The following is a 14,245-nucleotide window of genomic DNA, read 5'->3' on the forward strand; positions in this document are numbered from 1 at the left end:
GAGACTAAAGGGGTGCAGCGCTGAAGTAATCCCAGTAGAACCAGCACTCTCGTGGGGGCTGAACACTCCGAGAGTTATTTATCAGCCTCTTCCTCATCCTAGAAATAGATACCTGCAGTTGGAACTACTGCCCTTAGGGATGCTGGCTGCGGAGGCTTCCACCTTTGGCCCCAGGCCTCTGCAGATCATTACGGGGAGGAGGTAGACCGGGGCCGCGCTGGATTGGTTCCCGCGCTCTATCCCCTGTCTAATGAAGGCCTCTCCCCGCCCTCTGAATGGCCCTTATTTCCTGAACCCAAGGGAAATGCCCGTCCAATCCAGTTCCAGGGGCGCGACAGGGCGGGCTGGTATTCGAGCCGAGGTCTGGCGCGGGGACGCGCATGAGTGGCGCGTGCGACCCGAGCCTGAAGCGCGCTGGAGGGGAGGATTAGTGACGGGGTGGGTGGGGAGTGAATGGAGTATTGTTGTTCCTCCTCCTCCTCCTCTTCCCCTCCCCCTGCCCCGTGGTTCTCCCTCCCCCCGCACCCGCCCGTAAGGGTGAGGGCGGGGGAGAGGCGGCTTCTAGCCTTTGCTGCCGCCACCCACCGCCCCTGCAGCTGAGGTTGCTTATGTGGCCGAGTGGAAGGAGCGGAGACGGATCCGGCGGAGCGCCGCCTCTGCGCCTCGGCCGGATGGGGCGGCCGGCTGCGGGCCGCCCGCACTAAGGAGCCGGGCCTGAGGGGAAGGAGAAGACGATCCGCCCTCCCTCCCCGAAGACCCGCATGGCGGCCACCTCCTCGGCCATGGCCCCGGCTCTGACCGAAGCCACCGCAGCCTCTGCGGCGGCCGGGCCCCGTTCCCGCGGCTTGTTGTGGAGGCCGGAGGCGGGAGGCCGCCGCCGAGATCTCGGGCCTGAGCAGCAGCCGTCTCTGGAGGGGGAGGCGGCGGCGCTGAGGGGCCGGCAGGCAGCGCTGTGGGGCCGGGCGCGGAGGCTGTGCCGTCGGCTGCAGGTGGTTCGGGCTCGGCAGGTGGAGCGGCACGTCCGACAGCAGCTGGCGGGCCTCTGGCGGCACCTGGCCCCCGGGGCCGAGCCGCCCTCGCCGCCGGCGCCGGCTCCCCCGCCCGCCGCCCGGGCTGCGGAGCTTCAGCGCCTGGTGGGCAGCGCCACCGCCCTGCTTCGGGCTGTGCAACGGGACTGCGACTCGGACGCGACCGACACGGGCAGCGGCAGCAGCTGCTGCAGCAGCGGTAGCAGCAGCATTGGCAGCGGCAGCAGCAGCAGCGGTAGCAGCAGCAGCTGTTCCTCCGGCGGAGAGGAAGAGGAGGAAGAGACGGCGCTCCAGAGCCAGGCGGGCCCGGGGCAGCCTCCGCGTTCGCCGCCGCCGCCCGCACCCGCTGGGTGAGTGCCGAGGCGGGAAGGAGGCGTCCGGAGAAGCAGCCGTTCCCCTTCTCCGGACAGCCGCCTCAGCGTCGTAGTGCTAGCCGGTGCTGAGGCGCCGTGGTCGGCGGCCAGGGCGGGGTCGTGGGGCCGCAGCGCGTGGAGGTGTGAGGACGGCTGCTCGGCTCCTAGAAGGAGGGAGAGGGCCCTTCCCTTCCCCTGCCTGGCCCGGTGCGTGGCCGGTCACCGCCCTTTCTCCTCGGCCCACGGGGCAGGCGGGCGTGTGGCGCAGGGCACTTTCCCAGACGCTCGTCATCAAGCTCCATAACTTCATGGTCTCTTGCCTGATGTTTTGCCGACCTTTTCCTCTCCATAGGCGCTTGTAATCAGTTGGGAGTGTTTGTCTAGGTAGTACGATAGCAAATTCAGTCAAACCTTCCACTTAATTTATTGAATGTGTTGAACAAAAACGGTTTGGTTTTCCCCATGCTGGCCTGCCATCCTGACGTCTCACTGTAACTCGAGTCTGGAATTTTCTGACTGGCTTAATTGTTCTGCCCTCTAAAGCAAGTGTTGGAAAATAATCTCTAGCCCGTGGCTAACAGGAAAGTTCCACCTTCTTCCCATTCCCTCTCCCTTCTGTATTTAGGCATAAAGGAAATAACCTTCCTTTGGTAAGTAGCATGTTCCTAAACCTGCTAGACACGGGACAATTTTAAATTTGGCCATTCTTTTGATCCAGTAGGTATCCAAAATTTTTAGCAATATGTTGCTTAGGTTAGAAAATTTATGTAGGCCTGTATTTTCAAGCATTAATAACTTATTTGCTTCATTATTAGTTGCAGTTTAGAGATTGCTCAGTTGAAGTTTTACTGCCTGCAGACTTTTCACCTTTTTTTAGGAATTATTACCACCTGTTTTTCAAAGGCTGTTGGCAACGAACAGACAGATCCTTTGTGATTTTTGATAGTTTCCAGAAAATACCAGAGACAACTCTGCAAGTGACATACCATCCTTTCATTGAACTAACACTAATAGAAATAAACTAACGTTTTACAGGGGTGGGGAACCTGTGACCTGGAGGCCACAGGTGGCCTTCTAGGTCCTTGGGTGTAGTATTTTGACTGAGTCCAAGTGTTACAGAAAACAAATCCTTTTATTAAGGGAATTTGTTCTGTGAAGTTTGGATTCAGTCAACAAGCCTCACTTGAGTACCTAGAGGACCACATGTTCCCCACCCCTGTTCTATTTAGGATTAACTTATAGACGTAGCTATCTTTTCAAGAGTGGAAATTTTGCCTAGAAATGTGTGTAGATTTTGTCTTTACAGTGTAAGTCCATGTCCTTCAGTAATATTGCTAAATTTTGCTAAATATTGCTTCCCAAAGGGAAGTCTGGGTAAGCCATGAGATTTGCTTTGTGTCATTCAAGCATAAAGATGCTACCAGGAAGTAGAAATTGGTGGTGATGGCTCTGGAAGGCAAGGATTTGATGACGGTTTGAAAAAGAATTTTCTTAGAGCAGAGCAGTGAGTGGTAGCTGAATAGGAGAGAAGTTATTTGGGCTATGAGAAGAGAAAAATGGGGCGAAAGTTTAGGTTAAAATATAAACTGGCTGTCAACCATAAAGTTATGAAAACAACATTGTTTTTAAAAATATACTACAGTTTAGTATGATGCCACATAAAACAAAAGTTGGTAACCACTGGCATACTGTAGCATGAAGCCTCGTAGAGATTTGGAGATACTTGGATCTTGAAGAAGCCGATCATCTTAATAGCTGAACTCACTGCTTTTCAGTAGGATCATACCTAAATTCTCATTGTCAAAAATATGTTTGACTTATTGATACACTTCTATTCTTTTTGTCTCTTTTTAGAAGTTAAAATATTAGATAATATTAGATACTACACTTTAAAAAAAAAAGAACAGATTCATCTCTATAGGTACTTAGATTGCAAACCTGTCTACACTAAAGTCTTAATGAGTTTGCTATGGCCAGATAAAATTCATGACCTGCTGGGCAGCCTGGTGATAGGCCTGCTTGAATTTAGCCAGCTAACCTGATTCTTAGTTTTTCCATCCCCAGGCTTTTTTGCAAAGCCTTCCTCCCTCCGAAGAGCTTGCCAGAGCTTGAACTCTTCTGGCAAAGCCTCTGAGAATTCAGGGTCACCTACGGTAACAGGATGAGGCATCAGAGTAAGACTTTACTCTGAAGGAGGTAGTATTCTAGTGGAAGGAAAAATGTAAGGGTAGCTTCACTATTGCATTACTATTTGATATTAGGCACATTTCAGCATTTTCTTAAATAAAGCAGAAAGGTGACTAGCTACTGTGAATTTACTTAAAGTGAATTTTATGAACCAGTGCTGTAGAATGGATTAGCTTAGTTACAGTATTAAGCATTATCTCCATTTTTTGTGGACAGAAACTATGTCCCCAACCTCAACAGTCCGTGGTTTTTAAGCTGTGTTAAGTCATCATTACAGGATTTGTGCAATAGTGTGTGCCTAAATAATTGCAAATCCATCATCACAACTAGGAAAATAATTTAGAGTGTATCCTGCTTATATAGGTTATCATCATACACAAAAGACAGCGTTTTGGGAGTTCATTGTGTTTGACTCTAAGCTCTGTTTTTGTTTTTCTTTATTATAGTGGGTACTTGGCCATCCAAGTTGGCAAGCATTTCTTAAGCATTTAATATGGTCAAGCTACTATGCTAAGTGCTAAGGATAGGTTATACCTGCATTACCTTTCTTAAGAATATGGTGTGTATACTATGAGAACTGAGATTCTCATTTAATTCTGTTTCGAAAGCATTATTTTATGAACAAACAGACTCTTGGGAAGGTTGTGATTTGTCCAAGATTACAAAGTCTCTTCCCACTATCCCATACTCCAACTTCTGTAAGCAGAACTTGGCTTTTGCTGAAGAAAGACACTTGTATTGGAAACAGTGGGAGAAAAAAATGCACACTAGTGAGTGAGATTGTGGTACAGATAAGGGTCACAGGAATTCATAGAGTAGAAAAGTCAGTGAGGATTGATTAGAATTATCAAGAAGATTTTGTGGTAAAGGAAATGAAACTTGAAATGGCCCTGGAGGGAATTATATTATTTGAATTCTCCTAAGTGAGCTCTGAGGAAAGCATCCCAAGGAGTGGACCTGTTCAGGATGAAACTGGAGTGGAAGATTTCTTTTGGAAATAGTAGGAGATAAAATGGAAGAAGTGAGGAAGATGCAGTTGATGAAGGGTTTGAAGTGATAGGCTTAGGAGTTTAAAATTCATCTTTTGGGCAGTTGTAAAATATAATTTCTTGAGTACAAGAGTTATGTTGTGTATAACCTATATCAAATTGCCTTCTGAAGCGGGGAGGGAATTTGGAACTCAAAATTTTAAAAAATTAATTTTAAAATTTGTTTTTACATGTAATTGGGGAAAATAAAATACAAAATACAAAAAAAGTTATGTTGTGTTTTAGATTAATTTGGTTGAGTTCTTTCAGAAGACTAGAGGTAAAAGGGACCTCAGAGGTCATCTAGTCCTACCCTGTTGTTTTATAGAGGAGGAAATTGCACCCCAAAGAGGCTGTGACTTAGCCTGATTGCACAGGCTTTCTAGGTCCAGATCCTGTGCTCTTGATTATCCTATACCATGCTATCTTGAAGGGACTCTACTGTAATCTACAAAAAAAGTGATGAGGCCCTAAATTTAGGGTCTTTCTAGTGGGAAGAGCAGGAAAAGAGAAAAGATACATAAGGAGACTTAGAAAGGAATAGTTTGTGACTGAATGCTTCAAAAATCTCTTGAGTTCTGTGCCACGAGTATCACTAACACCAGTGCATATCATGACTTTTTTGTGTAAATGATTATGAGTTTCTGTGGATGAAAAGATTAATCACCTCATGAGCAGCAGTCTAGAGAAGAGTGTCTCAAAACTTACATAGGCTATTACTTCCCAGCATAGACTTACAATTCTCATGGTCGTAGGATCATAGATGTAGAGTTGGAAGGCACCCTAAAGGTTATCTAGGCCAGTTTCCCCATTTTACAGATGAGGAAACTGAGGTCCCCACGAGGTTAAGTGATTTGCCCAAGGTAATCACTCTTCACACTTGAAGCCTTTCTAATCTTGCCAGGGATCTCAAACCCCTGGGCAATAGTAGGTATTGGCTGTGCTGCAGGAAATGGGTACTGCCCTTCCTTGATGTATGTCTTGCCCTCTGGACCAGATAACCCTAAATACCTAAGAAGGCAGCTTTACTAGGTGCCTGTTTTGCTGATCTCGAAATAGTAACAAGGAGGTCTAACACACGTATTAACACAAAAACCTATGGTGCAATTGAAAGGTAATTGAGTGGGCATTTCAAGGTGATAGAATATTTCATTGGCTCTTCATTTCCTCCATGTGGTTATTGCCTCCTACCAGGAAGGTTGAAACCTGTTCAGGACTCATTCTGAGTAATTCCTATAATGTTCTCCCATAAATCATCCACTGTATCAACCCCAAATGTTTTGAGGTTCAGGATTTTCCCGTAGGTATGATACTGTACTAGCAATATGTGGGTACCATCTATTACCACTTCTTTGGCTGCATGATTGGTCATATGTGTCTGATAGTTTATGCCACTTTTCCTATGAAATTCCCTGCTGGTATTGTGCAACAATTCAATCATACCTCCCGTGTCTCCCCAGTGTTCTTTAGGTGACTTGCAATTTTAATTCTTTGCAGTTAGAAGTATTCAATCCAACAGACATTCATTAATCACTTAATGTGTACAAGGCACTGTGTGACTTTGGAGACGCAAAGACCCCAAGAATGATAAACGTGTACTACACTTCTAGTAAGTACAAAATATGGTGAGTAGAGCACTGGCCCTGGAGTCAGGAGGACCTGAGTTCAAATCCAGCCTCAGACACTTGACACTTACTAGCTGTGTGACCTTGGGCAAATCACTCAACCCTAATTGCCCTGCCTTCCCTCCTCCAAACAAAAAAAAGAATGTAAATACAAAATATTAGGAAATAATTTCAGGAGGGAAAGGGCAATAATTAAACATGCTAAATCAGATTGGGAGTAAAAGTTGACCGGAAAACTAAGATTGATTAGTGATGATACAGCTCCTTAAGGTTTGGAAAGTGCTTTACAAATATTATCTCATTTTCTCACAAGAACTGAGAGAGAGGTGCTATTACCTCCATTTTTCTCAAGAGGAAACTGAAGCTGAGGGAAGTTGAGTATTTAGCTCAGGGTCGCACAGCTAGTTTTAAACTCAAGGTCTTCCTGACCCCAAGACCTAACACTCATATCTACCACACCACCCAGGTGCCTAGGAATGTTGTCTGATGTCTTCTCTAACATCTACTTGGTTAGTGTTTTAGTTCATTCATTCGTTCATTAATATTTAAAGAGCTCAAAAAATAATTTAAAAGTACTTTCACTTATCCAGTGAAGTGTGTATAGTACAAGTATTGTCTCCCCCAAACTAAGGTTTCTAGAGGTTTAGTGATTTAGCCAGAGTCACATACAGCTAATAAATATTGTGACAGTGGGAGGTAGAGGGAGGACCTTTAAACTTGAGTCAAGATAATTAGGTTTGAATATTGACTGACAGTTACAAGCTTTGGTATCACAGGTAAGACTTTTAACCTCTGAGTCTTAGTTTTCTCTTTTATAAAATAGGGATAATGGACTGGTGTGAGGATCCAATGAAATAACGTGTAAGTGCTTTGGGAGCCCTAAAGTGCTATATAAATGAGAATTATTGTTGTTACAAGGTGCTATGCCTAGGTCCTGAAACCTTCAGTGCTTTTCTGGTTAACTAACTGCATGCTCTCTGAATTATCACTTTGTAATTGTAGGAAATGAGAGATCTTATTGTGAAATGTAAGTAGGATATATATATATATATATATCTTGAATAAAAATTGATTTTGTTTAATTTTATTAATCCCTAGTGCCTAAGAGGCACCTTGGCTTAGTGTAAAAGAGGCAGGTGTAGGATCAGGAACATTAGAGTTGTCTCACCTGTAGAGTAATGTGACCCCTGATTAAATTACTTAACTTATAAATGCTTCTGGCAGCTCTTAAATTTACTAAATTACTGAACTTTTGCCAGTCTTTCTCTGGAAGAGGGGTGTCCTCACTAGGAGCTCCTTACAGTGACTAATACAGTCACAGGCCTACCCTCCTTGGCGCCCAGCTAAATCCTTGTGCCCATATAGGGCCTTATTCAGGAGCTTTTAATAAGTGTTTGTCGAAATAACAATTTATTTTTGATACCATTTATCTGTTATTTTAGGATTTAGATCAGGGGAGACCATCAGGAATCAGATCAGGAATTCTAATAACCTCATAAGTGAAGAATTTACCCCAGGCCAGCTTACTCTGCTGCTTGTGTGGCCTGAGGCAAGTTACTTAATCTTTCTGGACATTGGGGTTATAGCTGGACTAAGTGACCTGTGAAGATCCTGCTAACTCTTACAGCTATGAAAGAGAAAGGAGAAATTTGATGCCCCTTTAAAAAAAAAAGCCTCACTGCCTAATGTACCCTTAAAATAACAATCAGGTATAAAAGCTCTTATGTGACAACAGGGTAGTGGCAAAGATGTCGCTGTTGTGACTTATGTAGATCAACGTTGGCAAAAATGTTGGCTATGTTGAAATGCCTGTTTAATGAAAACCTGAAAATTCAACTATCTGACAAAAAAATTCAGTTGTTGACATTCATGGAGGGTTACTACATGCTTTGCAACAGTAGCAGAACTAGAGAGACTATCATTCTAGCTGGAACGAAAATCTTATTTGTAACTCTGGGCATAAAAATAAATGCCATATTCAAAAGTCTCTTGCTTCCTGGGGAAAAAATTTTTGTAGGGTTTTTATCTAGTCATCTTTTGTAGCCTCCATAGTGCTGAGAGTATTGGTGATGGTTGAATACTTATTGAATATATTAAATACCACATTACTGCATTCCTTCTTAAAGGAATAATGTTTCATGAACAAGACACACTACTATCTTTTGGCTCCAGTCTTTTTCTCTCCCTGTCATCATTCTTAGAAGGCTCTCCATCTTCAGCTCAGCCTACTGGCTTCCTTAAGTCCCAACTAAAATTTCATCTTTTACAGGAAGCCTTTTTCAACTTCTCTTAATTCTTAGTGCCTTCCTCCTCTTATTTCCTATTTATGCTGTATTTAGTTTGTACACATCTGTTTGTTACCTCCTCCATTGGATTCTGAGCTCCTTGAGGGAGGTCGTCTGTCTTTTGCCTCTTTTTGTAAACCTATTTATTAGCATAGTAGGTGCTTAACAACCAACTGAATGCTTTTGAAGAATGCTGTAGAAAAAGAAATGCCTCCAGAATCTTTTGTGTGCAAAGACAAGTTAATTACATTTAATTCTAGCATTTTCCCTCTTTAAAATTATTGCCACTTTATCCTTTATATAGCTTGTTTGTGCATATTTGTCTGCTTGTTGTCTCCCTCATTAGATTGTGAACTCCTTGAGGAAAAGGGACTGTTTTGTGCTTCTTTTTGTGTGCTCAGTGTCTGGCACATAGTAGACACTTACTAAATTTTTGTTGAGTGACAAAATTAAGAATAGTTCTTGATTTCAGTGAGCTTATGTTCTACCAGAAAGGGCGATGCAACATGTAAACAATCTGGAATTAGACTAAAAAACTTTTATGTCACAATTCCATGTTTGTTTTAAAATATATAAGTTTTTTTTATTTTATTTTTGGAGGGGGGAAGGCAGGGCAATTGGGGTTAAGTGACTTGTCCAAGGTCACACAGCTAGTGTGTCAAGTGTCTGGGGCCAGATTTGAACTCAGATACTTCTGACTCCAGGGCTGGTGCTCTACTTACTGTGCCCCCTAGCTGCCCCTATGATAGGTTTTAAAGCTGAAATTCAGTGTTGTGATTTAGAAAGCTTCTATATATTAATAATTAAAATCCCTACCTTTGACTCTTTCAGTGACTTTTCACAAAGAAGAGTGAAACAGTTTGTCCTCCCGTATTCTCATTCTGTAAACTTTTCTCTTTAATCTTAAAAATTCGGTTAATCAGGTATTTGTTAAGTACTTGCTAACTGTTAGGAGCTATTCTAGACACTGGAAATATAAAGGCAAAAAAGTGAACCATCCTCCTGCTCAGAAGGAGCTTACATTTCTGTTGTTGTTTTGGGGGGGCGGCATATAGATGTACAATTAAATGGAAAATAAATAATAAGGTCATTTGGGGAGTGGGGTATTATTATTTGAAGGGATCAGGAAGGCTTCATGAAGGAAGTAGCCCTTGAGCTGATCTTTGAAAGAAAGTAGAAGTGAGGAAAGGGACATGACATTCTAGTCATTTACCTGTGTTTAGGGACAACAAGTTCACAGAGACAGGAAATGGAACATTACGAGAGGAACAATCAAAAGGCCAGTTTGGCAAGGCCAAAGAGGGTGTAAAAGGAGAGTACAACCTAGAAATGTGAATTGGAGTATGGTTGTGAAAAACTTTAAATGCTAAACAGAAGTTTGAATTTTATCCTAGCAGTAGTAGGGAAACATTGGAATAGGAGATAGTATAGTCAGACGTATGCATCAGGAAAATCACTTGGACAACTTTGTGGAGTAGAGAAATAGATTAATGAGGAGGCTATTACAGTAGTCCAGTTGAGTTATGATGAAGGCATCACTGGAGTGGTAGCCATGTGAGTGGAGAGAAGAGGCAATTTCAGGACAGATAGGAAGAGATTTATCAACTGATTGGATATGTGGGATAAGGAAGACTGAGGAAATGAGGATGGCTTCTGATGAGTTCTCTTTTGAACATATTGAACTAAGATGTCTATGAGAGAACCCAGTTTAAAATGTCTAATGGGCAGATGTGGGACCGGAACTCTGGAGAGATTAGACCTGGATATATAGATCACTAGACAGCTGACGAGGTCACCAAGTGAGAAAGTGTGGAGTATAAAGTGAAGCGAGACTAAGACAGAGCCTTGGGGTGTGGCTGCCGGTGGAATGTATGATATGAATGAATCTGCAGCAGAGGAAAGTGGGAAGTGGTCAGACTGGTAGAAGGATAAGAAACCAAAAAGTGCAATGTCAAAGAAAATCCAGAGGATGAGCATCCCAGAAAGAGTGGTCTCAACAGTATCATGTTGCATAGAGACTGAGAAATGTGAAGATTGAGAAGAGGCTACGTGATTTAGCAGTCAAGAGATCATTAGTAACTTTGCAAAGAACAGTTTGAGTTGAGTGATGAGGCTTAAAGTCAACTTGCAGAGCATTTAGAAGTTTAGAGGAGAAGAAGTGGAGACATTGAGGGTAGATGACATTTTAAAGTAATTTGAGAAAGGAAGGAATAATACATATATGATGATGATATGCTGTAATGAACATCTATTTTTAGAATGTGGAAGAGAAGTGTGTAGGCAGCAGGAAAGAAACCAGTAGATAGGAAGAGAGAGATTGAAGATTAGAAACAGTGGGGATGATAGAGGTGCAGTCTGTTGGAGAAGGTAGGAAGGGATGGGATCAAGGGTTCAGCGTAGCCTTGATAAGAAGAAAGGAGAAACTAGAATAAAGTAGGAAATAGAGGATGCAGTCATCAAGTTGTGAGACCAGTAGGGAAGAAAATGGAACTGGCAGCAAATGGCTTCTATCTTCTGAGGCAGGTTCCTCAGTTTAAAGAGTAGAACAGGCTTGAAAAGAGGAGGGGTTGGATTAGCTGATGTGTAGAGGAGGGGAGGAGAAAGGAATAAACATTTATATAGTTCCTGCTGTGTGCCAGGCACTGTGCTAAACACTTAATAAATATTATCTCATTTGACCCACATAACAATCCTGAGAGGTAGGTTATTATCCCCATTTTACATTTAAGTAAACTGAAGCAGAGCTTAAGTGGCTTGCCCAGGGTCAAATATCTTGCAAGGTGGTGTCTGAGACTGAATTTGAACTCAGGTCTTTTGACTCCAGGCCTAGTATTCTATGGCTGTGCCATCTAACTTTCTCAGAAGTAAGATAATCAGTCCAATGATTGCCTTAATGTATAGTATGAAATAGATAACAGATTTCTAGTAGATCTTGTGAGCGCAGTTTCATGAATTACTCTAATTCTTTTCCACTTCATGGAGTTAGGGAAAGAGGAGGAAATTAGTAGAAGTAATCCAGGGTCAGGATTTGGCAAAGACAAGGGAGCAAGAGATTCAAGAACAGGAGATACTAGAGACCATTCTTACTTTTGGTGACCACTGGAAATTGGATTCTCCTGCCAGCAGCCAGCAGGAACCCACTAAGGTCTACTGCTCCAGGCATTGAAGCTGCTGGGGGGTGGGAGAAGAAGGCACTGAAGTACCTCCGGCTCTGGGTATAGAGCCATGGAGGGGGGCAGGGCCACAGTTGAACTCCATGAGGGAAGGAGGAGGTCTCCCAAAAGGTCCACTTATATGGTAAGCAAGAACTGTCTGTATAGAGTTGAACTTGCAAGCTGTGGGATTGAAATTGCATGAGGGATGGGTAGGGGAGGTAGTGTAACCTTAACAGAGATAGTGACCTGCAAAAATACTAAGGACTAAGACATGGAAGGGTCATTCGTGGTGAGGAAGAATGGCTTTAGAAGAGTAATAAGAAGGGTATAGGAAGAGCTGGAATGTTGGGTTATAGTTGGATAATGGAATTTGAGTCCCTGATAAAACTAGTGAATACTTGAAGGGGAAGATTAGAAAAGATCAAGGGTATGACTATACCTGTGTGTAGTTGGTGTAGAGTAGAAGACTTGGTAAGAATGAGGAACTGGGAGGTTGTGGTGTTTGATGGAGCTTCAGAATGTATGTTGAAGTCTCCTAGTTTGAGGGCAGTATTTGGAGTGGAGAAGGGAGACCAAGTGTCAGACACTGAACTAATTGAAAAAGGAAGGAATATGTTCTGCAGGCCAGTAGGTAAAAGCCCCTAGGATCTGGATTGGGTAAAAAAACTTGGATAGAGTGAACCTCAAAGGAGGAGAGATTACATCAGCAAGGTTACATGCTACAGAGAGGTCAAGGAGGGTGAGTACTGACTAAAGGTTATTGGATTTGGAAATTGAGAACCCCTTCAAGGAGTTATCCTTAGGATTAGGCAACATCAATGAAGATTTTTTTTCACTGTACAATGGAAAATTTAATGTTGGTGGTTGTTAAGGATGTTGATGTCATGTTGTGGCATGTGCCTGTAGTAGACCACAGCATCTCCTTTTGTAATAGATTGTGGTAAACGGTGCTGATATACCTTTCTAATTTTAAGACTGAAATTAGATTGAAAAAAATTAGACTGAAAAAAGACTGAGAAAAGGATTTATTAAGTTCAAAGTATTATACCTAGTGCTGGGGATACAATTAAAAAAGCTCTTAAAGAGCTAACATTCTAATAAGGGCTTGTGAGAACATATAGGAGATTTTAGTTGAAAGTCAAAAAGAAGGACCTTATGGTCCTTAAGGTATAGCAGATAATGATGTGTCTTCAGTGTTATTTCCTCCAATAAAAATCATACCTTTTCCTGATGTTTGCAAGAGCCAAAGATTTTGGTTTCAGGAACTTTATTTTCTGAGTATTCAGTATCTTTGGTTGCCAAGAAGGCAGTGGTTGACAAGGAGAGAGAGTCCACAGCACTAGTAGAAGTTGTCAAATCACTTCTCAACAGGAGTTGCTTCCCTGGATTACGGCTTTGGGAGTCAGGTTGGGAGGAGGACTTGTGTTCTGGGGAGTGATCCTATTCCTAGAACTCTTGGTTTTAATTATGAAGGAATGTAATTTCTAACCTTAAACATAAATTACTTAAATCTTGCTTGTGGGTTTTTTCTTCCTGATTATATTTTGGAGAGGTCTCTCTCATGTAATAAAAAATTGCATTTCTGTTTCAACTTGTTTTAATTATGTAGACAAAGCTCTATTTATTTTTATTCTTTGTCTAGATCACTGCCACCTGTAGATTTCAAAAACAAAAGGAACTGTCCTTCAGTGTTTATGATACAGTATTGAATTTTTTAGGCCTTAGCTATCAGTTTGGCTAGCAAAAATCAAACTTGTCTTCCTTCTCAGTTACCACCTCTTTCTTTGTTACCTTCATTCTCTTATGTAGCCAGCAGCTATGTAGGTTCTTACTTTTCCAGAAAAATTCATTTCATGTTTAGGCTGAGAAAAAAAAAGCAAAGTAAATTCCCTTTACATAAGTAGTATTGCTGTTTATGGTAGTAAATGGGCTTTGTGAGTGGCCCTGTGTCTGTGACTACTCCTTTGGCACCTTTCCCTCATTTACCACTTAGGTATTTACCAACCTCCTTTAATAAAAGCCTAATTGGATACCTCCCTCATCATGGTATAGAAATGATAAAACATTCTAAGAACTCTATACTGAGAACATCCAGCTTTGTCTTGGTCTGTCAAGCTTGAAGAGTCTTGTGTATGAGTTAAGCACCTAGGTAGCTAAGTGCCAGGAGGTTCATCACTTGGAGAGGTAGTAACCAGGGATGACCTTTTGCCAGCCATAGCATTTCATGAACATAGAAGGATTTTCCACTGGCAGAGAGTGCCCCCCACACAATAAATAGTGATGATCCACTACATTTTATGCTATCTCAGTTAGATCCTCAGCAAGGCATTTATTCATCTCTTAGTGACTTCTTGTCATATTCCGCATGGGTTATTCTAAACCTCAACCTTCAGTTTTATTGAGAGGATAATTTATACATCCCCTTAGTCATAGGAACCCAAGCCTCCTCCTTTACTGAGAAAATTGATGCTATTTAATACACTTCCCTCTACCAGACTTTAAATTCTGTGACTTCTCCCATTTTCTCTGAGGATGAAGTGTTATTTGTACACTACATAAATATTAGCTTATTATTATTACCTAA

At 42.4% G+C, this 14,245-nt stretch overlaps 1 protein-coding gene across 2 annotated transcripts in view; it reads left to right on the forward strand.

The window, feature by feature from the left end:
- The first annotated feature begins 588 nt into the window (after positions 1–588).
- Positions 589–14,245, forward strand: part of LOC118830915 (KAT8 regulatory NSL complex subunit 1-like) — a 178,822-nt gene continuing 165,165 nt past the window's right edge. The window contains exon 1 of one of the 2 annotated variants that reach the window (XM_036737996.1): positions 589–1,378. In XM_036737996.1, the coding sequence (XP_036593891.1) occupies positions 762–1,378 (617 nt within the window). In that variant the 5' untranslated portion in view covers positions 589–761. The remainder of the gene's footprint in view (positions 1,379–14,245) is intronic. The other variant, XM_036737997.1, reaches the window with a different exon arrangement.

This window comes from Trichosurus vulpecula, chromosome 9 (assembly GCF_011100635.1).
Source record: "Trichosurus vulpecula isolate mTriVul1 chromosome 9, mTriVul1.pri, whole genome shotgun sequence".
Lineage (NCBI taxonomy): Eukaryota > Metazoa > Chordata > Mammalia > Diprotodontia > Phalangeridae > Trichosurus > Trichosurus vulpecula.